The sequence below is a fragment of the Juglans microcarpa x Juglans regia genome, chromosome 5D, assembly GCF_004785595.1.
Source record: "Juglans microcarpa x Juglans regia isolate MS1-56 chromosome 5D, Jm3101_v1.0, whole genome shotgun sequence".
NCBI classification, from domain to species: Eukaryota; Viridiplantae; Streptophyta; class Magnoliopsida; order Fagales; family Juglandaceae; genus Juglans; species Juglans microcarpa x Juglans regia.
Window position 1 is genome coordinate 304,237 of NC_054602.1, and position 27,880 is coordinate 332,116.

General features: G+C 34.4%; 3 protein-coding genes across 4 annotated transcripts; 1 reads left to right on the plus strand and 2 right to left on the minus strand.

The window, feature by feature from the left end:
• The first annotated feature begins 6,581 nt into the window (after positions 1 to 6,581).
• On the plus strand, positions 6,582 to 14,413 carry LOC121265008 (WD repeat-containing protein 3). 2 transcript variants are annotated; one of them, XM_041168420.1, is made up of 12 exons: positions 6,582 to 6,947; positions 7,425 to 7,640; positions 7,785 to 8,885; positions 9,609 to 9,731; positions 10,406 to 10,587; positions 10,772 to 11,003; positions 11,140 to 11,349; positions 11,780 to 11,908; positions 12,607 to 12,675; positions 13,013 to 13,135; positions 13,568 to 13,618; positions 13,727 to 14,413. In XM_041168420.1, the coding sequence occupies exons 1-12, from the start codon at positions 6,714 to 6,716 to the stop codon at positions 13,868 to 13,870; spliced, it is 2,814 nt and encodes a 937-aa protein (XP_041024354.1). In that variant the 5' UTR covers positions 6,582 to 6,713; the 3' UTR covers positions 13,871 to 14,413. The 2 variants fall into 2 exon arrangements, with proteins under 2 accessions (XP_041024354.1, XP_041024355.1); XM_041168421.1 differs by having other exon boundaries at positions 11,140 to 11,319.
• Positions 14,414 to 14,817: 404 nt separating this feature from the next.
• LOC121265446 (expansin-A4-like) lies at positions 14,818 to 16,821 on the minus strand. Its single transcript, XM_041169085.1, has 3 exons — positions 16,363 to 16,821; positions 15,525 to 15,849; positions 14,818 to 15,384 (listed from the first exon to the last, which is right to left on the minus strand). The coding sequence occupies exons 1-3, from the start codon at positions 16,565 to 16,567 to the stop codon at positions 15,075 to 15,077; spliced, it is 840 nt and encodes a 279-aa protein (XP_041025019.1). The 5' UTR covers positions 16,568 to 16,821; the 3' UTR covers positions 14,818 to 15,074.
• A 147-nt stretch (positions 16,822 to 16,968) lies between these two features.
• On the minus strand, positions 16,969 to 27,810 carry LOC121265366 (protein fluG). Its single transcript, XM_041168975.1, has 18 exons — positions 27,568 to 27,810; positions 25,908 to 26,159; positions 24,877 to 24,944; positions 24,660 to 24,775; positions 24,483 to 24,588; positions 23,880 to 24,036; positions 23,687 to 23,782; positions 23,307 to 23,355; positions 22,923 to 23,185; positions 21,882 to 22,054; positions 21,107 to 21,227; positions 20,987 to 21,039; positions 20,771 to 20,900; positions 19,628 to 19,773; positions 19,160 to 19,348; positions 18,141 to 18,373; positions 17,911 to 18,053; positions 16,969 to 17,245 (listed from the first exon to the last, which is right to left on the minus strand). Exons 1-18 carry the CDS (start codon positions 27,727 to 27,729, stop codon positions 17,183 to 17,185), a joined length of 2,520 nt encoding a protein of 839 aa, XP_041024909.1. The 5' UTR covers positions 27,730 to 27,810; the 3' UTR covers positions 16,969 to 17,182.
• Positions 27,811 to 27,880: the final 70 nt, after the last annotated feature.

Consider the following 27,880-nt stretch of genomic DNA (forward strand, 5'->3'; position numbering starts at 1 on the left):
TAATATTAAATCTTCAAAATATCAAACCTGTTATCAATATAAGATTTGTTATTAAAGGAAAAATTGACCCAGGATGGGAAAAAAAATTATTTTTTGGAAAGTATATATCAAAACAAATCATTAGACGAGAATGATTAATAAAAAAAAGATATAATTTGGGAAACTAAAGAATGAAATCGAGGATAATTTGTAAAACATATAAACATACCAAACACATAAACGAGATTCTAAAAAACAAATAACAATATAAATATCTATATCTAAAGCATAAAGATATATAATCTAATCAATAATATATGCTTACTATTAAAATTAAATCAACTAATATAATATCACACTATTTATAATTAAAAATTTAAATAAACATACAACAAATATTTGCTAATTTTGATTAATAATCACAATTTCATATACTTGCAAAATGCTTTGAACAAATAAGTGCATAAAATATTATACAATACAGACAATAACATCTATTTATATGAAAAATAATAAAATATACCTAGAGATAGGAATGAATAAAAGATCAGTGATAATAGAGCAGAACAGCAACCAGGAGATTGAGGAACATCAAGATAAGCACAGAGTCAACAATTCTATTGCAAAAAAATATATTATAAAAAATAACATAATCATGTTAACAATATATTATTGTTTCTTAAATAAAGCTATACTAACATATTAAAATATAACTTGGTAATAATTTTTTATTCAAATTTCAATAACAAATGTTATATTATGTAAACAAAATTGACTATATTTTGACAATAATTTTTTTCCGATTGGAAATAAAATTTGTAGAATATTGAAACTGATTTTTTTACAAATTTATTTTTATTAATAATTTTAATATAATTTATTACCAATTTAAAGTTAAACCCTAATTCAATTTAAATGTAGACAAATAAATTAAAACCTAAAACGGCACCATTCTGCACAAAAATAAAACCCTAATTCTACACGCACCCGTATAAATGCATCGTTACTGAATTTCCACTTCATTAGTTCATTTCACCTCTTTGCTTCGACAGCTTCTCATCCCTCTCTCAAAACCTTTTCTCTCCCCACTCTTCTTCCTCGTTCCCGTCTCTTACACCTTCTCTCTGCTCGACATCTCCAACCGTCGCTCACCATCCCAAGAACTGGAGATCCTCCCTTCCTCTCCCGAAAATACAAGTCTCTCCACACGGCTATGAAGGCTATTTCTATCATCTCTTTCTCCCCCTCTCTCTCTCTCTATTACAAAAGATTGTTCTTTTTTTTTTTCTTTTTTTTCTTTTTTACGTTTTGGTTTCTTTATTGGGGATTTTTTTTACATGTTCTTATTTCTTTTTTTTTTCTTTTTTTTTCTTTCTGTTTTCTACATACAGATCCGAATACCTTATTTTTTTTGAAGTTGCCTCATCTAATTTTTTTTATCTCTATATAAATCTGAACAGATCCTTGTATATCTTAAGACATCATGTTTAAATACAAATGCTGTTATTTTTTTTTTTTAATTTTTATTTCCCCGTACATTTACAGATCTTTAGATCCAAACCAACCTTCAACTTTTTCTCATAATTTTTTTTTACTGTTAATTTCTTTGTTCCTACATATCCGAGTCAATCTTTAATTTTTTTTTTTGAAGTTGGGGTTTTTATTTTTTATTTATTTTTTTCCTGTATAGATCTGGACAGATATTGATATATTTCAAGAGATCGTGTTCATATCTCATAGTGTTCCTTTTTTTTTTTTTTTAACTTTTCCCATTCTGTGTAAATATTTTTCACTTTTGTTTTCTCTGTTGTTTCATATTTTTATTGTTTATTTTATTTCTTCTATCGTGCATTTGTAAGTAAATGAACACATGTTTTTCATTTCCTACAGATTTGAGTTGGTGTAATTTTTCAGGAGATCGTGTTCATATCTCATGGTGTTGATTATCTTTCTGTGCTCGTTTCTAAATATTTATTGACAATAGACACAGATCTTCATTTATTGTTTCTTTTTTTCTTCTATTTTTGTGCGTTGGCTTGTGATGATTTTTTTGGTTGATTTTTTTTTCGAGTGCTTAGATCTCTAAAAAGCATCACCTCTTCTTTCCTTCTAGTTTTTTGATTTTTACAAATAAATTTTTAAATCTTGCGAATCTAAAGCCTCATGTTTCAAGTTTGATTTTTTTTTTCTCGCCTCCTCTATGTTGATTTGCTCTTCGTGATCTATTTCCTCCCTATCTCTGTGCTTGTTACTAAATTTTTTTGTCAACACATACAAATCTGATATTATATTTATGACATGTTCATTTATTTTTCCTTTTTCCATTTTATTTTATGCGTTCAAGTGTTGTGATGATTATTTTGGTTGGAGTTTTTTTTCGAATGCTTACAACTCATGTCTCTGGGCTGTTGTGATGATTATTTTGATTGCAGGTTTTTGGTTTTTGGATGCTTATAAATCCTGACTTTTCTTATCTTCTGATTTATTTTTTGTATATGCTTTTATGTTTTTTAGCATACTTTACTATGTTTAATATTTGTTTAGATGTGATCTGAACATGTGTAGTTCGTCGGTTGTTGAGATTTCTTTTCGGCCTATATTGATATTTTTTTCTTAGTATCAGGTTTTTTGAGTTTAATGAGTATCTGTAAATGTACAGATCTACTACATCTTTTGAAGTGATTAATTTTATTTCTTACTTGTATTTTTTTTTCAGATACTGTATACATGAACAGAGAATGGAAGAGAAACGAGTAAAACAATAGCACAATAAGAAATGAAGATTCACTCCTCTTTCTCAACCAAGTTTAGTTTTCTAAATCCAAATAGTCATGTAACCATTTTATTTCTTAACTATTGCATATATGTAAATAACGGAAGAAGATAGTAAGGAAATGAACATAAAAGAACTGACTTGTGAAAGTGGAAAGGTGGGAGGCAAGTTTAGGACCCAGATTTGAAAGAAGCAGATTTTGATAGTTAAAACGATAGATAGGAAACAATAGAAAATAAAGACGGAAATCTACTATTATATGAAGTGGTCAGCAGTTTAAGTGGTAGAAAAGATAAACAAAATCAGATTCTGATAAATGTAAAAAAAAAATAAAGATAATTCTTATACAAGCATAGAAGTGGTGGAAGAAATGTGAAAAAAAAAAAAAGAATATCTGATAAGAGAAAAATAGTTGAGGCAGTTAGAAATGTTTAAGATGAAAAAAAAAATAGAATCGAGAAGGCTGTAGAAAACTGTAGAAGAAAAATTTACAAATTTGATCAAATAATAACATAAGAATTCGAGAAGAACAAAAAAAAGATAAAAAGGATAAAATCGTAAATTGACTAAGAATAGCAATGACAGAAATGACACATAAATACCAATTCAAGGGTATAAATGGAAAAAAAAAAGTAATCACGGACAAAAATGGCAGAGAAATACCAATTACAGGGCAAAAATAGAAAAAAATTTATTTAACAGCCTGCTTCTTGTACAAAATCAAAGATAAAAAGGGAAAAAAAGATGGATGAAATTTTGTCTACATTGACGCTTGTTATATATAAGAGATATGACCAATAATCCATGCATGCCACCAAAATATTCCAACTTAAGATTGATATCATTTGAACTGTCAATGCAGGACGCATGCGCGCGCGCGCAACATGATCATGTGCCGTGTTTGCGTCAGGCCAGCTGAGCGAATAAAAATCTTCCACTAACTTGCCTCATCTTATAAGAATCGACAGACAGTACTACCGTTCATAATTATATAATGTCTTTTACTACATCGATCTATCTATTTATTAATTCGTGTGAAAATATCAACGCTCAGCAATGATTAAGTTTTAACGAACGAGGAACTATATATCGTGAATTAAGTAGAAAGGGCAGTGGTACTGCTGGCAGCTAGCTAGCACTGGACCGGATGATGAACAATTAGGTAGCTGGGTATAATAATAATAAATTGGAGATCAATCAGCTGGGTAGGCCCCATTAAGTTCTTTTTAAGATTTTAATTTACGATCAAATTAAATATTTTATTCATGCAACTGATTAGATTAAAAGTAAGATTAGGTCGTCGAACCCAATAAATATTAAATAATATATATGGTCTCGTGGAACTTCAACTACCCAACATGATAAAGACGTTGGATTAGTTTAATAATAATAATTATTATTATTTATATAGATGGCCCATCCAGTACTGCTTTATTATTTATATAATCTGTTTAGATTATAATGAATTGAAATAGTTTTAGATGAATTAAATAAAATATTATTATAATATTATTATTATTATTTTGAAATTTAAAAAAGTTGAATTATTTATTATATTTTTTGTAAAAATTTTAAAAAATTGTAATGATGAGATAAAATGAAATGAGTTGATGTGAGTTTATAATCAGCACAAATAATAAAGAATCATATACAAATAATTAACAAATATAAACAAAAGAATAATAATAGGATTACTATCTACTACAACCCAGCTACTACTCTTTTTTGCATTTAATTTTTATTTTATTTTTAATTTTCAATTTTACTTATTGATTAAGAAAGTGAGTATTAGTAAAATTATATATATATTTTTTTTAATTTTTTTAATGATTAAGGATGTTAAAAAAATAATTAAAAGAAAATAATAATAAAAAAATGAAATACACTTGAATAGTAGATAATAGTAATACTATCCTAAACAAAAACAAATGAGATCGGCAAAAGAAGTGAGCCATTGGGGGACTTGACATGCGTCCCAAAGGCCTTTCTATTCTACATATAATATAGAGTATGGATTGAGAGGAGAGTACTGATGGGCTTCGATTTCAGGCCTCTGCTTATCTTTGTTTGTGCCCGCCAGTGAGTAGTCCCGGTTTGAGATCTCAATTGTTTATTTGCTGGACCATGTTTTCATGGTTGTATTTTACATTTTGTTCATGGATGACTTAGGCCTATTCGGATAGAAATATGCTTTCATCTCATTTTTAATATCTAAATATTATAAATATAAATATTTTTTAACTTTAAATATTTAAAATTTTCATCTAATTATTATTTAATCATTATAATTTTTATAGACCCCTAAACAAAATAAAAAAATAATTCAATTTTTTTTAAATCTCAAAATAAAAACTATATTAAAAAATTATATTCTAATAATATTATATTTTTATTTTTATTTAACTTTTTATCTCTCATTTCTCATAACTCCATAAAATATTTTAATTCAAATTATTTCTAATTCGTCTCATCTTAACTCAAATATCTCAGTATTATTTACAAACCATATCAACTCATTTCATCTCAACTCACTATCCAAACTAGAGCTTAGATAAAATAATAATAATTTGCAAGTTGGTGTGTTGGACACACTTTGCATGTTGTTGACGCATTGTGTTATAAATTAAAATTAATTTTCTAACTTATATTACAAATAAAAACTATGTCATATCAACAATGTGGAGTGTGCATTTTTCATACTAATTTGTAAATATAAATTTTCATTACCAATAAGATAAAAACGATGATATTATTTTTGATTGGGCCCACCTTGAATTTTCAATAAGGATTAATTATTAATTATTTAATATTTGTGTATTATTAGAAGATATTAAATTATTAAAATGTAATATATATATATAGAGAGATAATTGTATTATGAAACATTAATATAAATATATATAATAAGAAGATCATGTTATTTGTATTATGAAAGTATTTAAAAAATTTTGTAGATAAATATTGAAATGAGAGAAGCAATAAAGAGAAATTGGAGTAAACACCTTTTCGAGTTACCTAATAAATTCAATGGTTCTAAGAGCATCCTCATCCGGATGCATATAGCCCATAATTTTCTACATTTTAGCAAATTTTTTTTTTCTTTTTTGTTTACAAAAACCACTCTCCATCTGAATTCTTATTTTAGGAACAGGTTTTGAGATGTAAATAGTGTCACTGTTCATCCTTCAATCATTTATTTATAAATATTTTATTATAAAAAATAAAACAAATTCTTCTTTCAATCATCTACATTCTCTCTCATACTCATATTTATTATAGTTTTAAATAAGAATAAATCTATTTATCATCTATTTTCTCATCATCTCACAGTATGACATTAGATAATAAGTTCACAATTGAAATATAATAAATAATCTTCAATCATCTAATACCATATCATGAGATGTTGAGAGAATAATAAAAACTGAAATGACGAGTATCATTACTCTTTAAGTAATACTTTTAAAAATAATTTAAATAATTAAAAAAATGTAAAAAAAAATTAAAATATTATTTCACCTGCAAAAAAATAATTTAAATTTTTGTTTAAAATATTTTAGAGTAATAGTCTAAAACATAAGAAAAAATATAAAATAGTGAGTAGTTAAGTTTATAAATGGAAGTGAGATTAAAAAATAATAAAAAAAGAATAAAAAAAATTATTTTAATAGAATAGAGAAATGATAAGAAACGAGATGTGTTAAGTTTTTAAAAAATAATAAAATTTAGGAAAAAATTTTAAAAAGTGTATTTTTTAGTCTAATTTTAAAGAAATTTATAGGAACAATGTGAATGCTAAGTAAACAATCAAACGAAGGAAAAAAGAAAATAAAATTAAAAATAGGGAGGCTTACGCCCCCTTCATCCCTTGGCGGCTGGGCCTAAGCCCTTCAACTCTTAAACCCTAAAAACCTCCCCAAAGCAATCAAGCAAGCAAAGCAGCTGCCAGGCCAGCTCCGCCATGGTGAAGGCCTACCTTCGGTACGAACCGGCCGCGGCCTTCGGAGTCATTGTCTCCGTGGAGTCCAACATCACATACGACAGCTCCGGCAAATTCCTCCTAGCTCCGGCACTCGAGAAGGTTGGCGTCTGGCACGTGCGCCAGGGCCTTTGTACCAAAAATCTTGCTCCTTCGCCTGCCTCTCGCGGCCCCTCTCTTGCCGTCACCTCCATTGCCTCTTCCCCTTCCTCAATGGTGACAACTTTTTGCTATTTTCTTTTCCCTTGCGTTGTGTTTGGTTCACGCGAAAGTGAGGCGAAGAAAACCAAACTTGAGAGAGAAAATCCGACCGAGAGGAAATCTAGCGCTCTGTATTCGGTGCCCCTAGAATGTGAAAAAAGCTCACCGTCGGGTGTCCATGCTTCAGTTTTATAGGGTTTAAAGTGCTGAAAAACTTCGTCTTTTTTAATATTTTTGTTGTATATACCCTTTTCCAAATTTTTATTTATAATAACTTAGGTTTTAACATCTAAATGTATGTTTCAATTTATTGGTAATTCATGTGTTGCGGAAAGGTAGTAGCCAACACGAGAATATGGGGTATTGAAACAGCTAAATGCTATGTTTTTATTGTTCTCTATTCCCAGAAGACGGTGTCCCCCACCATTCCCTAATTCTCAATTTACGATTTTACGTGTGTTGTTGATACATGAGAGAGAGTTTTAATTGCAGATCGCCAGTGGCTATGCAGATGGCAGCATAAGAATTTGGGATAGCGAGAAAGGAACCTGTGAGACCACATTAAATGGACATAAAGGGGCTGTGACTGTACTTCGATACAATAAGCTTGGATCCTTGCTTGCTTCTGGAAGCAGGGATAATGATATAATACTATGGGATGTGGTTGGCGAGACTGGCCTGTACCGCCTTCGTGGGCATCGCGATCAGGTTTGTCATTACAGCTTTTGTATTGAACCCATACATTCAAACTGTTACTTGGCTTAGCTTGGCTCATCCATTCTAGTTTTCTTACTTTATATATCTTTCACTCCTTAAATTATGATTATTGTTTATTTGCTTCATTTATTGTAGGTCACTGACCTCGTTTTCTTAGATTCTGGTAAGAAACTTGTTAGTTCCTCCAAAGACAAGTTCTTGAGAGTATGGGATCTTGAAACTCAACATTGTATGCAAATAGTTAGTGGCCATCACAGTGAAATATGGTCCATAGACATTGATCCAGAGGAAAGATTTCTGGTCAGTGGGTCTGCAGATGTAGAACTCCGATGTTACGCTCTCAAGCATGACTTGGTAGATGGACAACCTGTATCTTGGATAAATGGAGATTCATCCACTCAAAACAAATGGGAGGTTTTGAAGCTGTTTGGTGAAATTCGGCGACAAAGCAAAGATAGAGTCTCAACTGTGAAATTCAACAAATCAGGGAATTTGCTTGCCTGTCAAGTTGCAGGAAAGACAGTCGAGATATTCAGCATACTGGATGAGGCCAAATCAAAGCGTAAAGCAAAACGGAGGCTTCATCGGAAGAAAGAAAAGGAAGCTGCAAAAGGGGCAGCTGAGGTTATGGAAAATGGGGACACAAATCATGGAACTGGAGAGGATGGAAATATCCCATTGGTTACTGCCGTTGATGTTTTTAAGCTTCTTCATATTGTACGGGCTAGCAAAAAAATATGTTCCATTTCTTTCTGTCCAATGACTCCAAAGAACTTTCTGGCCACTTTGGCATTGTCGTTGAACAACAATCTATTGGAATTTTATTCCATTGATAGCAGTGGTGCCACAAGATCACTTTCTTTTGAGCTCCAAGGACATCGTTCTGATGTCAGAAGTGTAACACTTAGTTCAGACAACTCTCTTTTGATGTCAACTAGTCACAATGCAGTAAAAATTTGGAATCCAAGTACTGGTTCTTGCCTTCGAACTGTTGACTCTGGGTACGGACTATGTGGTTTAATTATTCCTCAGAACAAGTATGCACTTGTTGGAACTAAAGAAGGAACTCTAGAAATTATTGACATGGGGAGTGGAACTTGCCTTGAAGCAGTGGAAGCTCATGGTGGCTCTGTTTGTTCAATTGCAGCGCTTCCCAATGAAAATGGTTTTGTCACCGGAAGTGCTGATCATGATGTTAAGTTCTGGGAATACCGGATTAAGCAGCAATCTGGTCAAGTATGTTCTTCACACTTAAGATTTCTAAGAATTGTATTGTACCTATGATTTAGGATATGTTTCACACTTAACATTTCTAAGATGTGTATTGTACCTATGATTTAGGATATGTTTCCAAGTTGAAATTCCTTTGTTTGTATTTCCATGTTGAAACATTTTTTTATGAGCTTATAACCTTTTTTAAGCTTAATGGATTCCACTGATGATATGTGAACTTGAGTTATCTTCTCTGGATGATTGTAAATAGTTGGGTATTTCAACTAAGGATATAAATTATCTCTAGGGTGGACAAAATTCAGATGTAATTGTTGTTGCACACTTTGAAGTGTCAATGTGTGGCATTTCTTTTTTGGTTTAAGGCTTAAATTGCATGAGCATGTGGAATTTAAAATGGATGACTCATTTGGTGAAATGCTAATTTGGATGCTGTAGAAGCCTCTCTCTCTCTCTCACTCTTCTTCTTTTCTTTTTATTTTTTATTTTTTATATATCTAATCTTTTAAGTCTGTTTGTTTCCCTTTACATAATTGTTTTCAAAGGTGGTCCAAAATTACATTCTCGTGGGCTTTGACCCATTATTATCACTGCCTGTGAATGTTTTTATGTCAGTTAGAGATTTGTGTTCTGCTTGTACACTTTGTGTACTTGGGCTATGCCTATTTTTTTTTTGTCAATAAAATTTTCAATTACCTATATAAAAAAGGAGTTCTTTGTATTTTGCAGGATACTAAACACCTAACAGTTTCAAATGTGAGGACTATGAAGATGAACGATGATGTTCTTGTGGTTGCAGTAAGCCCTGATGCTAAATATATTGCTGTTGCACTGTTGGATTGTACAGTGAAGGTCTGATCAGCTCAACTCTATACATTCTCATTGTTTTAGATTGATGTGTTCCATGTAGAAGATTCCTACTAAGTTGATAATTGAGGGATCATTGTAGTTTTGAAATTTGATTCCACAAGAATTTTGGATGATTTGCATTGTTATATTCATCCAATTCTTTCTTCCTTGGATGCATAACTATTTTGTCTCCTTTTATTTTTTAAAAAAAAAAAAAATTATTTAGAGTTAATATCTTGTTATTGTAGGTGGACTATCTATGTATTCTTTTGTGTGTTTTTTAATGGGTAATATGACAATTATATTAAATACAAGGATAGTAAAAACAATGGGGAGGGCAAATGTCTTTTTTTTTTAAAGAAAAAAAATTATTGGCAATATGACAGTTATATTAAATAAAAGGGTAGTAAAACAATAGGGGAGGAAAATCCCAACAAACATCCCAAACAAGTTAGTACATAGTTTAATAACAATAAAACACAAATTGGGAAATGGCTCCAATTAAATTGGGCTGTCCCATGTTCCTTGGCTTTGTGACAAGGAAGTGTCACCACATGGGTGGTTTGTTTTTTAATTAGTTACCACATGGGTGAATTTTAATGCAATCCAAAGTTGGATTTCAATTTGCTTTTGTGTCAGTTATGTCATTCTGATTCTGTTACCTATGCCTTTTGCAGGTTTTCTTTGTGGATTCACTTAAATTTTTTCTTTCCTTATATGGTCATAAGCTACCTGTGCTATGTATGGATATTTCATCTGATGGCGATCTGATTGTGACTGGCTCTGCTGACAAAAATTTAAAGATCTGGGGCTTGGATTTTGGTGACTGCCATAAGTCCATTTTTGCTCATGCTGATAGGTACTGCATATTGATAGACTTATATTTGATGGATGTTGAGTGTTGAATAAGAATGTTTACACCCTCGAAAAATAATCTTAAATTATTGGAATTTGAGAGTTCCTTATGTCAGTCTCCCACCTGATATTTCTTTTAGAGTTTGCACATCTTTTTAAACAATTCTGATAATCTATTTTGATGGCAGTGTTATGGGAGTGCAATTTGTGCACAATACTCATTACATGTTTAGCGTGGGGAAAGACCGCTTAGTAAAATACTGGGATGCTGATAAGTTTGAGTTGCTTTTAACACTTGAGGGACATCATGCGGATGTTTGGTGCCTTGCAGTCAGCAACCGTGGTGATTTCATTATCACTGGATCTCATGACCGATCCATACGTCGTTGGGATCGTACTGAAGAACCATTTTTCATTGAGGTTTGTTACTTCCATGCTAATATTGTTCCATTTAATCAAAAGGAAGAATAGAAACCTTAATTCAGATATATATATATATATATGGATCTTTGTGATTAATGTTTAACCAAGTAAAATGTGCCTTTTGAATTTGCAGGAGGAGAAAGAAAAAAGGTTGGAGGAGATGTTCGAATCTGATCTTGACAATGCATTTGAAAACAGGTATGCAACCAAAGAGGAAGTCCCTGAGGAGGGTGCTGTGGCCTTAGCAGGGAAGAAGACTCAGGAAACCCTTACGGAAACCGACTTAATTATTGATGCACTAGACTTAGCAGAGGTAGAACTGAAGCGTATTGCTGAACATGAGGTGATTATTTTTTCCCATTATTGTTTCACTCTGGTTGGTATGATGTGTCCATATACCCATTAATTACCATTGGTTGGATGGCAAAAGGAAATTTTGCAGTGGGGCTTACTTGTGTTTTAGGTGAGCAAAAGGTGATTTGGGACCCACATGGAAAAAGTACTGTAAGCGGAAGTCCCAATTCAGTGCTTTTGCTAAAATTGCTTTTAATTTCAAACTATATGGGGGAGTTGTAACAAAAGTTCTTCACAATTTTTTGGAACCTTTCCTGGATATTAGACCAACCCACATGCCCCCCTCCCCCCTCTTTCCTCCATCCATTTTGTGTAGAAGGGATCTGTCATACTTATGACTTTGACCATGGAATGTCTATGACATGATTTTGGGTTCATTCTTATATTAATATCGATTTGGTTGGCTTTGTAACTTTCAGGATGAGAGAAACAGGGGGAAAGTTACTGAATTCCAACCAAATGTCATCATGCTTGGGCACTCGCCATCTGATTATGTTCTCCGTGCACTTTCTAATGTTCACACTAATGATCTGGAGCAAACGTTGCTGGTAAGTGTGCTGCAATATTATCCTGTACAGTCAGGAACTAGGTAGCAATTACATGTAGATCAGTTGTACTAAAGCACCTCCCATTTCGTGTGGAAGGGATCTACTAAATTTAAAAGAAATTTCCCTGCATGAGCACTCGTAACCTTAAATATTTGATAGCTAAATTTCTTTTGCCAGGGTTCCCTAACTCTAATCATTGTCCATCTGAGTGCTTCACTGTCATTTTATCTTAGTACAATGAAGCATGCTGCAGAGTATGGTCGAGCCATGATTCTTCCCGTCCAACTCTGGATCTCCTTATTGGGCAGAATCAACTTATTTGTGCTTGTTTTGTCCTGTTCTATGTGTTAGGGATTGCTCACTGATGCCTTGCCTCAGGAACACTTCCGATCCTTTCTACTCATGTATTGTTTTAGTGTCACATATTTTTCAGCTTGTAAAAGCTAACATATATTTTTTTCAAAGACAATTGTTATGTTAAAAAATTAGTAGTTTTTGATCTGCTCTATTATAATCCCACAAAGTATTGTTTTAGAAGTTGAAAGAACGGCCCTGTTAAGTGGACAGTTTACTGATACGTTGTATACCTTGTCTTACTAGTATTAATGCATGGTGACGCTTGGTTTGGTTAGGGCTCTCCCCTTTTTCATCTAGTCAGTAAGATATGGAGTTTAACTGACAGTATCTTTCCTGTGCAGGCTTTACCATTCTCTGATGCTTTGAAGCTTATATCTTACTTGAAGGATTGGACTTCAAATCCCGATAAGGTAGATGTTTCTGCCAAATCAGGTTGCAAAAACATTGGCATGCTTGGAGATACATATGTTGTAAATGCCTGTAATTTACCAATTAACAGTGGTCTATAATTATCATCCCTTTTTATTTTTGTAGTTTATCTTTTTATAGGGTGTCTGTATTTTCAATTTTAGAACCATTTGTGTCACATCATCTTTTTGTAATGTCCTTTTAAATCTTTCCCATGGAAAAGGTTCTGTTTCTCTGTTTTGTCTTCTAACCCGGAATATTAGAAGGAGCATAGGCTCTATTATAAGTATTCAAATTGTTACAGCTGTTGGAGTCATACTAATTGCATTGCGTTTGCAGGTTGAGCTCATTTGCAGGGTCGCTACTGTGCTATTGCAGACACATCATAATCAGTTGGTTACTACTCCTGCTGCCAGACCCGTGCTTACAGTTCTTAAGAGCATTCTTTATGCAAGAGTCAAGGTAATCATAGACTTTAGTTTTGCACTTAGAGAAGCAAGTATTTCGAATCTCATCATCAATAATTTTCTTTAGAGAAAGGAAACTTTAGGAAACTTTCCTTTTCACGCCCATAAAAGGTTATCCAACTAAATGGTACCTTAGAGAAAGGTACCACTAAGAAGATTTCTAAGGAATCCAACAATTTCATCTTTTACCAAAGAAAGTGTCCACCCTAGAACCGTCCCTACAAAAGAGACCATTTAGTTTCTCCCTTGGCAACTCTTCAACCTTGGTACCTTTGTAACCCGCTGATCTGTGTCAAATTTTACCTTTGGACCTTGCCTTTTTTATTTATTTTTGCATATGTATCAATTTGTGTTATCCATGATAAGAAGAAGAACAGGAGAAAGTTAGGATGCTTACTTGACAAGATGATGGTTTAATTTGTGTCAGGAATGCAAAGACACACTTGGTTTCAACCTTGCTGCTATGGATCATATCAAGGTGCGAATATTAATTCATAATCTCTCGCCTATTGTATTCAAAATATGCTATTTGGCCAGAAATAAATAAACAAATGATACGAGGTGATTTTTGTATTTGTTATTCCAGCAATTAATGGCTTCAAGATCCGATGCACTCTTTCGAGATGCAAAATCAAAGTTACTACAAATAAGAGCACAACATTCAAAACGTTTAGATGCAAGGTTAGAGACAAAAGAAGAAAAGCGGAAAAAGAAGAAACAGAAGAAATGAAGTGATATGCATGGTTGGACATGAATTTTATGGTGAGAGTCGAGACACTGTTCCTGATACTTTTAGAGAGGAACATCAAGCTCGGGCGCATATGACTTTGTGAAAGCAGTGCTGGAATTAAAGTTACTAGTTAATTGAAGGCTTGGATTACTATACATTCAAAAGAAATTCCATCTTTTACACACGACAAGTGAGGTAAGAAAAACTGGACCAAGCATATCCTAAAGGTCAATCAGGCAAACAACTTGAGATATCCTTTTTTCATGCAAATCAAGGCGGGTGGTTTTTGCCTCTGTAATTTAAAGAGGGCCGTTTGCTTAGAAGTTTTGTTGCTGTCAGTTGTAATTGTGACATCTAGTGTGATTTTAGTGAGGAATTTGAATGACTTGTTTTTTATTTTTTTTCTATTTTGGGCGGTGACCTACTGTTTCTTAACAGAACTTACAAAGAGTCTTGGCTTCTTCAAAACACACTTCCTACTGTGGATATTCTGTATTGGCGAGCAATTTATAAATTCTGATCGGTAATAATTAGTATGATAAACAGTTTCCAATTGAACACTTTTGGCCTTTTGGTGCTGTCGAATAATACTTTTGCCAAATTCGATGTGTATCTCATTTATCACCAAACCAAAAGAAGGGCCCAGAGTCCAAACATCAGGAGCTTCGTGGAGTGGAGTCCATTACTTTTTAAGGTTTAGAAAAACGATACATTTCCAAGGCCCATTGCGGAAGGACTGCAATGGAGAATGAACCGTTCTACTGTACCGAACGAAATGAAGGCCAGCCTTGTTTTGAACTTAATTATTATTATTTTTTATTTTTTGCGCCAAAATCTGCCATCATCTAAATTAATTTCATAATTTTTAATTGCCATAAAAAGAAAGACTCAATTTACGTGGGATGGCATGCAGTAGTGAATGGAATGTGGTAGTAGCTGTTGAAGTAATTAATAGGTCGGCTTAATTGCTTAGCCGTCCTTTTCAAAGTGATATACATAATAACATCATACAAGATGTGGTCAAAGACTAGACTGATCAAGTTTATAAAGCAAGCAAGAAGCTTGAGCTGCAGATCATCTAGACAAGAGTATTAAGTAGCATGCAGCTAGCTAGCGATGGAGAGAGATCAGGAGACTAGGAGAAGAGAGGAGGTTTAATATATAATCAATACAGGTATATATTTATATATGCATTGCTAGCCAGCTACTTGAAGTTTTTGCCTTCGAAAGTCTGACCGAACTGCCAGGTCTTGGGGGCAACGTGCCAAGAGGTTGAGTATCTACCATCACTTGCTCTAACTCTGAAGGTGAGTGATTCCCCTACCATCATTGCATCGGTATCCCACTTCTGTCCCCAATTCCGTTTCATTAATGTCCATTTAAGGTTCTTGTTACCCTTCACTTGCAAGCTCGTCACATCTCCAGCACCCCCCACATTCCATACTAATACTTGGTTGAAATATGGATTCCCCGTTATGGTGAATCGAATGCCTCCTTGCTTCTTGCATGGAACCCTGCATATATATATATATATATATATATATATATATATATATTATATTTAATTGTGAAATAGAAACCGATCGATGAAGAAGATCATTTTGAAGCAAGCTGCTAGCTATGAATATATTATATAATTAATTAACTAACCAACCTGCGGTATTGGACAGGAATGATGCCAGCCGTGTACGACTGCACAATCTTGAGGAAAGCAGGCTTTGCAAGATCGAAATGCTCACGAGGAGGGTTGCACCAGCCTCCGTTGTCACTTGCTAGATTGTAGTTAGGAGGGCAGTGGTTGGTGGCAGTGACGAAGAGAGAAGGGGCACCCAGATTGCACCATTGAGGGTCATTCCAACATTTGAGTTCATAACAAGCTCCGCATGTCTGACCATTATTGAACAGAGCTGTGCTTAGTGCTGCTGTACTGTCCAGCCCGTACCCTTCACTCACCACGTCTTCGTACCCACAAGCTCCCCCTATTTATACATGCATACATATATATATGATATATGTTGATCACTAACGTACGATAGAGTTGCATCTTAAATTTTCCCATTTACCTAATAAGCGAGCGCATGCACAACTACGTACTGATCATAAATATATATATACATATATTTTGCATAAATCGATCTGCGTAATATTTGCATATTTAGGCCAGGCCAAGGGAAAAATAGAAAACAATATCAATCTTATTAACTTGCTTGCTAGTTAGAATTTCGAGGCCTGGCAATACGTGTTCATCATAAAAAAATAGAAAAAATTTCTCATGGGCCAGAAACTATTTTATAAGAAATAGAAGAAATTATTAGCTAGAATTGTCTTATTCTTGCTTATTATAATACCCCATCTATATATCAAAAACAAAGAATCTAAAAATATATATATATATATATATATTTTCCATAAAGGAAAATCAAGCAATGAGAAATAACTAATAAGTCTCATAACAAAATAAAAGAAAGGGTGGGTATTAATATTGGTGATACCGAATGTTCCGGAACCGCCTTCGTAGAAGGTTGCAAAAGCCTGCTTCCAGGGGCCGGGCTTGAACTTGGGCCTATGGTGCTTGGGCAAAGTCGCTCGCGCTGCATGGTGATCATGACCGCCACTTTTCCATGCATTGGCATCATAAGGCAGTACTGCAATTAGAAGCAACAATGAAACCGAGAGGACATGTATTGGCGAAGACATGGGGACACGAATAACAGGATGCCTGCACTTTTCCTACTTCTTTCTCTTATATAGCTTTTCCTTTTTCCAATTTCACTATAGAGGTGACCCGTATATATGGTACTAGATTTAACGTCAGTTCGTTATACCCAATTTGGTTAATTATATTTTGAAAGGGTGCTATTTTTATGATGCAGTTATAAGGTGGTGGTGCAGCTTGTCCTTTCCCGCTCTGCCTAACCACATTGAATAATAGAAAAGGAAAACTTTTTCTATCTTTGTAACCTCTCTTTCAATAGCCCCATGGTTTTTTTTTTGGAAATGTAGGATCCATTTTCCTTCAAAATGCCTGCTATAATATCTATCAAACTAAATTGGTTGATTTTCCAATTTACATGACATTAATGTGACTGGTCTGCACGTTTAAGAAGAGAACCAAAATATTTATCTATCGATTTGTTTGTTCCGACAATGAGACGAGGGACCAACCAACGAAAGCAGAAAAACAAATGTTTGTTCCATACGATTTGCTTATCTAATAATAAGCAGCAAAGGGAATACAGAGTTCACAGAGAAGGGATCGTCCACATGTTTCCAACTATCGACCAACCTGACCAGAACCAGCAAATAATCAGCTTAATATCGGTGTAGAAGTTGCTTGTATGCATCCTTATGCTGTGAGTAATAATCAATCTCCGCCTGCAAACAAGAAATCACACACAGCATTGTAATTTGCATTCAAAACTGATGAAAAAAACTATTTAAGAATGGTTCAATAACAGCATTTTAGAACTCATCCTGCAATTTGTCAGGTACACTAGAGTAAGGACTCCAAGTGTGCTTTATGCCTTTGATGCGTCAGCTGAGCCTATATTTGACATTTCCTAATTCATATTTGCGACTAATTTATAAGCAAAATACAAGGCATCTGCGCATGCTATTGAATCATACCAAGCAAAGTACAAGATGCCTGAGCATGCTCTGCTATGTTCTACAGCATGGAACATAGAAATCTTGCTATTTTGCAGTCAAGAAAGATGCGCAGAAATATTCAAGATTCATTGACAAAAGTTAAGAAGCTACTCAGGCATCTATTATTTTTTATTTTTTTATTTTTTAATGAATAAACTCAGGCATATTTGAAAAATTAAAGCAAGTTATACAGAATATGTCCATATCTGGGTCAATGTTTTGGAACGCTTTATGCCATTTCATATTAACAAACTTACTTTTATTCTTTAATGTGGTTTTTATTCCCTTAACCACCAATATATTATATAGGAGTTTGGGTAGTGACAAAGTTAGGAACCGACAGCCAATGAATTCAACAAGCTAACCATTCATAAGGCCTACTTGGTACATACCTTGCGAATTCCTTTTATGGCAACCAAAAGCTTTTCACCAATTAGATCTTTGAAGACACTATCTTTCTGAAGAGCTTCTAATGATTCAGAAAGTGATTTTGGCAATCTATGAAGTTTATCAGCAAGGCTATGAGGGTTTGTATCTGTTTCATAAACAAACGTCATCATGCACCTCTGTAACTATAAAAAAAATGTTCAACTTGTCATGTGTCAGAGATCACATTCTTTACCAATGGGCTCAGGAAGAGAAAGATGCCTCTGAAGACCATCAATGCCAGCAGCAACTATAGCAGCCAATCCCAAGTGTGGATTTGCACACCCATCAAATGATTTAATTTCAAAGTTGCTGACCAGACCATCTGAAATTCCAGGTGGGCATGCAGTTCTCAGTGGAGCTTCTCTGTTTTCTTTTCCCCAGCACTGATATGCTCCACTCCATGTATTTGGTACTATTCGATCATAACTGCAGGCAAATAACAGTTAAAAAAGCTGAAAACAGCCCATATAAAGCAAAATTCTAACTATACAACCAACATATAAAGAACAAAATTACACCCGACGATACTACTTTCCTACTAAGTTTTACATCCCACGCAAACTTTTATTGTATAAATATCTACATTACAAATTGGTTCCACCATACACAAAAAGTTTACAAAACATAAAATTTGAAACTCCAATTCTGGCAAAGACAGCCCCCAAAATGTTGAACTTTTGATGAGGCTTTAGGAATTATATAAAGAAGAAAAAAAGGAAGGGAAAAGTAAAACAATTAAATGCACTTGAGCATTAGGCATGCCAGCAACACATATGTGGCCTTGCACGTGCACCCACCTCCCACATGAGTGCGCACATTTGCACGTGCATAGGGAGAGAGAAAGAGAGACTATGAAAAGATAAAGAAGACAAATAAGAATATCTTTTGATCGGAACATTATTTGGATAATTGACTCAAATTTCTCAATTTAAACATGCTTTGAGGTAATCTATTCACTGTACTTATAAAGGGTAATAAAAAGAATTACGAAATTTGACAAGTAACATGGAAATTTGACAAGCTGTATTTGCTGTGGTGGAAGTACAACGGATTCAGAGAGTAAAAACTAACTTAAAAAATGCTTCTCTTTTAGGACTGGATGAAAGTGCTCAGCTTGGTAGGTATATGCCAATAATAGATTGCAAATACAACGTCAGAGACAATAATAAGAACTACATCAAATTGTAAAATATCATGTGAAAAATAAATTACCTATTTGGAACAGGCGCTGTAAATGCCAAAATTGCAGGAAGATGATGTAAAACACCTGCCATGAACTCCTCCCCAACAGTGGACATTCCAAATCGAGATGTTCCACCTGATGCCATAAAAACATTCTCTCCACTCTGATACAAACTGATATGCACATGGGATCCTGAACCAATGTCATCTAAAGCATACCTGGCCATTAAGTAGAGTCAACCATGTTACGTAGTGAAATTTATCACATTGTCAAACATTAAGAAGAAAATGCTACAAACATAAAGGAATTAAAATATTCTTCACTTGTATAAAGCATTAGACGTTACAGCATAAAAAATTGTATTCCCACATTAAGTCTGTCAATTGGATGTGGAGTCACTAGTGGCTAGCCTTTCCCCCTAAGTTTTGAAAATCAGGAACCATTTAAAATTCTCTCTCTTATTGTATGAAAGAAATTAACTATTATTCGGCACCTACTTTGGCATGAAAGTTGCCAGTAGTCCATGTTTCCTTGCTATAGCCCTAATAACCTCACGGGTGAAAACCAAGTGGTCAGCAGCATAAATACAAGTGGTGTGCCCTAGAGCCATCTCAAATTGACCATCCCCAGACTCTGCATGGACCTATAAAATACGACAAGAGTTAACAAAGGCAAGGCAATTAATACTTGAATTACAAGAACCCTCAACAATGGAACATACAGGAACAAACAGCAAGGCATTGCAGTCACCTCTATTAAGAATTAAGCAGGGTTTTGCAAACAAATAGATACTATGGCTTCATTAATGAATCAAACAAAGCGAAAATGTGGAAAGTGACTGATGAATGTTCAATCATAATCACCAAGATAGAAAATCAATAACCTGGGAAGAAGTCCTGCAGACAGAGGGCACGCCAGCCTCTGCTGAACAATCAATTTTGGTCTCATCCATAATGGCTAAGTTTGGAAATGAGGGAAGCAGATTCAAAATAGATCAGTCATTAATCTTGGCTGAGTTCAGACAAGTAGCGAGGATGTGTAAAATTCAGCTTTACAACACAGATGCATTAAACAAATATGGTTATGTTTCATTCCTCATGCAAAAGATCTTCAGGGACTAAGGCTGCAATTTTGACAGATTGGGCCAGTTTGGAAGCCAAAGTCAAAGAATGTTGTTAGCCAATGCAAGCCTAATGGCTATTGGCTGAAAAGATTACTCAAGTTTGACCACTCTGCAGGTATAGAAAGAAGGTTAATCCGTAGTTTCCTCACTGTTTTACAAGATTTACATCCTCTTTGTACTTCTATTTCAATGTCCATCTATCAAACACATCACTGAGGCAGGCTTCATAGACTCAGGATTCAGTAGAAAATGACTTGCCAATTCCTAGACCAGCAATAGACAGAGAGTGAAAAGATCCGGCATGCAAATGCTTCACACTGAATTTTGCAGAAATTTTGAGTTTCTTTGGAAAGAAGTGGCATCGCAGGGTTAAATCAGGAAGTAATATGCAAAATATCTTTCCTCTAAAGATGGAAACAGAGATTAACAAAATCAGTACAATCAAGCATCTCCAATAGAAACTGCTTCAAAATTAAGCAAATAAGCATAAATGAACGTTATGAGTTCTCTTTTGTACCTGTTCCACTGGAATATTCAGGGTATCAAGAGCAGCAATAATTTCACGAAATAAGGGGGAAACAGCATCAAATGCTGATGTAGAGCAGTAAGCTGTTGAGTCTATTGGCACCCATTCTTCTTTCCCTTCCCTGCATAAGTTTTAAATTACATCTAATAATAGTTCTGACAAGATACACAAATAACGAACTGACCTAGTGATCCTAGGTTGACATACCTTAGTACACTCTTCAAGAGAAAAAACTCATTCTCAAACCCTGCATTCATTTCCTGGACACAACATTTGAAAATTAAACATCAAACCAGATTGCAATTAAATATTAATTATCCTCCATACCAAGTTAAATTCATCTTTCAGAAATTTTGAAACCCTTCGCAGGGCCTCTCTTGGGCAATATTCCCATGCTTCACCAGGTTTAAGATGCATATCAGCCAAAACCATTTCCTCGTGTTCTTTCCTGTTGAAGAAGAGAGTGATTTGCTGAGTCAGATATGCTGCAAATAAAACTAGTTTACTGATAAATAATTCTACGTTCCTCAGATGCTCTTTGTTAGGAGTCTGCAATTTTTGTAATGGAAACTTAACCCTAGACACATAACACTCTCTTAGCAGAAGCACCAAATAAATTGAGTGCACAGTAGTAGGTCTATTTTTGCATAGCCCAATTACTGGGCATAAATACCAGCAAAAAATTAAATAAATAAAGCGAAACAAAGAAGGCCATTAACATGAACCTAATTAGTGATACCATGGTTGAAATAGGGAAAAGAAAAAAAATAAAAAATATTGAACCAGATGTTAGATAGAAGTCAACAGAGAGAGAGTGATGTTTCCAGAACCTTTAATGAGAAGTTTAAAAATAAAGTTTTTAAATTATTAAGGATAAAATTCGTCCACACTATTGGGTTTTGCACACTTCATCAAAGGTCAAAATGAAGGTCCAGATTATTAATTATCCTAATTATTTTGGGGAGAAAAATGTAGGGGGTTTGCAACCTTCATTTTCACCCCTCAATATTTGATGGAGACGAGGGATATGGGAAATCTAATTTACATGCTGCTACCCATGAATTTCAAAATGGACCAGCAGCTTCTCAAAGATATTTACTACCATGGTATCCTGCACTTGGTTGACAAATCAGGAATTAGTCTGATCTCACCGACTCCAGTTAGATTGGTCTCATCTGCCGGACCATCAGCAAAAGAAGTCATTCCCATAGATGCAAATGTCAAACCGACACCATTCTTTCTAACAATATTGTTGAAGCGCTTCCCTGGAACAACCTGAAACAATGACAACAAATTGGTAAAAAAGAAGAAGAAGAAAAATCAAACTAGAGAGACTTTATCAGCATTATCTAAATCCAAAAGAGTTATATACAAGCCCCAAAAATAGATGGAAGTTTGTACTATACTTCAATGATTTTTATTAAATATCGACAATATGACTGCGGATCTAAGCCAACAGACAGTATCATGCTGGAGACATTGTGTTATACATCTGAACTTCTTGCACAAAAAACAATCTGAAACAAAATACATTGCAATGTCTATACAAAAAACCCTGCAGCTTAATTTTGGCAGGCTAATCCTAGATCATTGTCTATGAAAAGTGAATGCATTTTCCTAGTTTCCCCTGATCTGATTACCATAATCGAATTATGCAATTACAACAAGGCAAAAGAAGAAAGCACAGGAGAGAAAACAAATGCATTATAAAAATAAATACATAGTATGACACATCATGCTGCTAATTAATGTCATGACATGAGGTTTACAAGCCACAATTGTGTTGCTAGTTACTTCCATAAAAAAAACAAATACATAGCATGATGCATGCCGCTAGCATTATTAGGAAAACAGGTTTAATTTATATTTTTCTCTGTCCCAAACAATATACAGGAAGCCACCCTGCTTCATATTGTGGAAGACAGTACTCATCAACAAAACATGAATAATGTCACCCTTGAACATAACGAGTTTTGAGATTCCATCTTTTCTGTCTGTAATGGACAAAAAACCCAAGCCATTCTTTCCTAGTTGACAGAGCTATTTTGAGCTTCTGTATCAACTTCTAAATATATTCCTATGCTTGTCTAAGAAATTGACAATCACATGCCCAAATCACATCAAAGGAAAAAAAAGTACTCACACGACATCTTTGCTGCCCTGAACCATCAACCCATATAATGCGAACAAGTGAGTCATCATTATCTGATGCATTTGTCTTCATCTTCACAGAGTAAGGAGTTAATTTATTTGTTAAACCATAAGATAAATTGATCTTGTAAAACTGAATTGCATTTTGTGCAAAGAGGTCCTTAGCAGCTTCAACAGCTTCGGGAAGTGAGAGATCACCATCAATGCATGCATCACGTAGAACAGAAAAGACAACTTCACGTGCTTTCTTTGCACCTGTAAAAATGAAAATTGGTTGTTTGAACTAAGCACTATTGGCATCTGATATGATTTTATGTTAAAAACTTTCATTTTGATCATGGATAAATTGGTATCAAACATATTCACTTTAACAAACCTAAGTAAAAAGTTTCAGGAAACGCATAGCCATCAGAGCTGAACATCACCTGCAAACTCATTTATGATTAGCACCAATTGTTATTAGTACAAACCTATATATATAAGGAAAACCATTGTCGTCTTCCTACGCATTAGGATGCTTCTTCTGTAAACATGCATGCATTTCACAGCCAAGTAGTAGGTGAGCGAGTGAATTGATTAGAAAGGAAGGGGAGAAGGAGGGAGGGGAGGGAATAGTGGAATGTTAGGAAGTGTAAAGAAGCTCTTCTCACAAAGTAGATGTGGAGACTAATTTAGCATGAAAATGACAACATATCCTTTGTCTTTTCTATACTAAACTTCTGAGTAAGTCTTATTTAGACTTTCTTATGGTATCACCTTCTTTAGTGGAGCTAGCTCCAAAAGCTCTTTGATGGAAGATATCATTCCATGGACACTGAGCTTGGGAACTGCCAACCCAAAGTCAAGGAACACCTGAAAGTGATGGAATTGCATTAATTGTAAGAGAACTTCCAAGTTTATTATCAAAAGTACATGTCCAAAAGTTTGATTCACTGATACAAAATTTGACCTGGGGATAAACAGAGGCCAGATATGATGCTTCCTTTGAAAATGGGTAGGATGCATGCAAAAGTACTAAACGGCACTTAGAAAATCTCTTGTCCACAAGAAGGGTCCGGAGATGGAGGGGATTTGACAGCCGCATATCCAAATCCTTGTCTCCAAAACTACTTGTAGGAAAAAAGGAAAAAAAAATTATTAGTAGGAAAATAACACTGTAAGAATATACAGACTGCTCTAGTACTTTTTTCTGATAGCTGAGAAAAGGACAAGCAACAACAACATAGAATCTTAGAAGCTGCTTGGTTTTCCAGAAGTGGATCAGACTTGGTCCACCTCCCTGGCATTTATTTATGTCATGGAAACCCAAACATTAAGATAAAATTAAGTCCAGTGTGTTTCAAGTATGTTTTTTATTTGACTCGAGAAAGCCCTTCCCTATCTCTAGAAATTTGAAAGCAAGCAACTCATCCCCAGCTGTAAGTAGGATTCCCAAGAAACCCCTTTCAAAGATCCACCCAGATTCCAAGTTTTCATTTCTTGCTCCTCTCTTCTCAGCCATCATTAAGAGCATAATGTTAAGCAATTTATCATTTTGAAGACTTTTTGTTACCCTGTGTGTATCTGCATCGGCAAGTCAAAGCATAGAGCAACCTCCAAAGCATGTGTAAAGACATAATCAATAAAGTTCTTATTCGTAATGCGGGTAGGCTTTCCAGCTGGAAAGATAAATCAGTTAGTATACCTTGCAGTGTACACTGCGAAAACTCATTCTACAACCTATACTCACCTGTTAAAATTTCAGAAAGACCTTCTTCAGCATCTATTTTTGTGACATTTGTATTTATCTCTAAGCCACTGCGGTATGCAACTATGCTTTTTAAGCCATATATCTGGTTAGCAACTGTGATAGAGATGATAAGGAAATCAACTGAAACATGCTTCTCTTTTTAGTATTTGTAAGGACAACATAATAGCAGAAAATTCGTAGCAAGCTGAAAGGATATGACTTCAACTTTCCCAGATAAGTTTCGGTGAAAAGATCCAATGTCCAAGTTGATCCATCTGGCAACTCCTAGGGAACACAAAACAAAAAAAAAGTAAAATACAAATGAAAGATATAAATTACAACATTAAAATTACATGGACCTCTTGCTTAAAAGAACAAAGAGTTCACGAGAGCAGAGAGTAAGGGATGCTTTTGTTTTTGTTTTTATAAGGGATGCTAAGTCAATAATACCAAAATAATAATTACAACGAGAGAGCAACAGCTGATGAATTGAGTACAGATATATGTTCAAGAAACTAAACTAGGTTCTCAAAAACTCACCCTGGAGAAAAAAAGCTACTGCATCACTTTCATCTAGACTAGAAAATAAAAAATAAAAACTATGCAGGTCATCGATATCTCATTGACATAGGCATGGAAGCGTAATAAAAAATGTAAAAGAAACATAAAGTACTCCGAAAGAAGGGTACAAGAAAAGTAATGGGACACGACGAGCGAAATGAAAAAAGTAGAAATGTACTCATAGAGCATATTTTGGAAGGTAAAAATTATAACTGCTTCTGTTTAGATTGACATTAAGCTTTCAAAAGAAGTTGCAGAAATAAGCAATAGTCAATTCTCTAGTTCCAGCAATGATACTTACGGAACAAACATACACATGCAACAGAGAGTTGATAACTACAGATGCATCAAAGATTCAAAAGCATAGTTGACATTAAAGTTATCGATAAAAATGAAAACTGCATAATATTTTGGCCTCCCGATGAGCAAATAAATTGTTTTCATAGAACAAGCATATTCTCGGGGGGATGGAGTTGGACATCAAGATGAAAAGTATGACCAGCTGAAGAATAAGATAAAGCCTTAGAACAAATAATATCTTTAGCATTGTTTAATCATTTGACTAAAACAAAGAGGATGATAAAAAGAACATCATATGCATGCATTACAAATGGTATGAAATGCTCAAAAATTTTCTTGTACCATAAAATGCAAGTAAGAAAAGAGAAAATTATAATTGTATATTACTTCATCAAGAATCTTCTCAGCCAGACGTTCGATTCTCAGTATTCTACCGACAACTTGAGCGAAACTTTTATGCCACTCTATATCATGCTTTTTGTTAAACTCAATTCCATCATCTATGAGTATGGATGAGATTTTTGCAGCTTTGAAGCATGTCGAGCTAATGGTCTGTAATCCAGAGAGTCTACGAAATTCTTCAACCCCATGCAAGGACAATTCACATCCATATAAGTCAGCAACATGCCTTAAATTTCTCTGCCACACACAAAGCAATGCAGTCAGAAAGGAAGCCCTTGAATTATTTTTTTCAAGTCCTCAACTACCATGCAGCTACAAGTCATAGCAGCATATATTACTACATTTAAGTCGATGAAAGATAATGCAGCATACTCTGCTTTGAAGCACAGGCATTAAAAGTGCTTTTGCACCCAAGAACGAGGCCCAGGATATATCATGTGAAATCAAAACGTTATTTTACCGCTAAGGTGATGCTTGGAAATAATTCTCATCCAATTCCATCCCATCTCATCTTATTTCATCTCATCTTATCTAATTTTTTTTCCAAACATCACTCAAATACAAACACTTTCAAACTAATCATTAACTTTTTCAAACTTTCAAACAAAAAACAATTTACCTTTTTCAAATCTCAAAACAAAAATAATATTAAAAATTTATATTCTAATAATATTTTAACTTTATAATATTTTTTATTCAACTTTTTCTCTCTTTTTCCAAAACCCAAAAAATATTTAACTCAAAATATCTCATTACTATTCACAAACTATTTTATTATTATTCACAAAATTCTCATCTTATCTCATTCTCCAAGCATTCCCTAAGGCCCTAAAAACAATGATGCCGGTTGGTCCCAGGAACACCCAGGTCACCGTACAGTGCATTCATTATTGATATTGAATTTGAATAGCAACTTCAATTTCGACAAATTTATACGGTACAGACACGACCCATATATTTCCCATATAAACAACATCTTGCAATCTTGTTTTCATGACTACGGAAATAGGGAAGTACCCTAACACGCACGAGTGATGGGCAGTTCATAACTTCATAAACCCAAATTCTTCGTAAGCTTAGAGACTTAACTAATGCACATCGCAACTCTTTTTTTTCCCAAGGCTGCCGCTAATAATAATTGATTGCGAAAACAAAATCATCACAAAAGGTTCTTGTATTGGAAATCTATTTAAGTATACTTGCAAAATTCATTCTCTCATCGGCCACTTTTCATCACCTCACACTCTGTGATAAACATTCTCCCACTTTATAAAAAGCACTCATCCTATAAAAACATGTGACGTGTTAATGGCTGTTTAGGATTCTCTCAAATACACTTTCCAGACAGAAGCTATTGTCATGCTGTCCTCTACTGCCGTCATTTACCTGTTTACTTTTACCTTTCTTTCTTTCCATTCGAATTTTAGCTTAAAAAAAATTCCTTGAACAGAGACTATCGAAGAGTGCAAAAAGGACCATAAACAAAAAAGAAATATGGCGTTGATTTAAAATAGTGAAACATAAGTTAGAAACAGGGGATATATCACTTTGAATCGAGATTTGGTCGTTTAATAAACAGTCACCGAGTGACCGCGACCCAGTTCTCACTTTGTCAACAGTGTCGGAGTAGAGTAGAGAAGAATACCTTGAAGGAGAGGGAGTGGGGAGAGTAGGACAAGGCGTCGCCGTCGGCTTCGGAGAAGCAACGGATGAAAGGAAAGGTGGAATCGAGAGCGACGACGTTGTGGGCATGGGCATCCACTGCTTCCACTTCCTCTATTGCTTCTCTCAGCTCTGTGAAATCCATCTCTCTCTCTCTCAAAAGACGGTGGCCGTACCAGTAGCACCGAGGAAGGAGAGCGTTGAACTTTGAACGCTGTGGCCACGACCATTTTATATGTGTTGACTTCTCTATTAGCATTAACAGTAAAAAAGAAAAAGAAAAAGAAATTTACTGA

Coding starts and splice junctions, on each gene's coding strand:
- LOC121265366 (XM_041168975.1), bottom strand. CDS start 27,729: ATGGATTTCACAGAGCTGAGAGAAGCAATAGAGGAAGTGGAAGCAGTG. Junction 21,228..21,881: donor ACCAAGTGCAGGATACCATG/GTAGTAAATATC, acceptor CTTCTTCAACAG/GAAAGAACACGAGGAAATGG. Junction 18,374..19,159: donor ACAGCGCCTGTTCCAAATAG/GTAATTTATTTT, acceptor ATTTGCCTGCAG/TTATGATCGAATAGTACCAA.
- LOC121265446 (XM_041169085.1), bottom strand. CDS start 16,567: ATGTCTTCGCCAATACATGTCCTCTCGGTTTCATTGTTGCTTCTAATT. Junction 15,850..16,362: donor AGGCGGTTCCGGAACATTCG/GTATCACCAATA, acceptor ATGTATAAATAG/GGGGAGCTTGTGGGTACGAA. Junction 15,385..15,524: donor ATTCCTGTCCAATACCGCAG/GTTGGTTAGTTA, acceptor ATATATATGCAG/GGTTCCATGCAAGAAGCAAG.
- LOC121265008 (XM_041168420.1), top strand. CDS start 6,714: ATGGTGAAGGCCTACCTTCGGTACGAACCGGCCGCGGCCTTCGGAGTC. Junction 11,350..11,779: donor AGCGTATTGCTGAACATGAG/GTGATTATTTTT, acceptor TGTAACTTTCAG/GATGAGAGAAACAGGGGGAA. Junction 12,676..13,012: donor GGACTTCAAATCCCGATAAG/GTAGATGTTTCT, acceptor TTGCGTTTGCAG/GTTGAGCTCATTTGCAGGGT.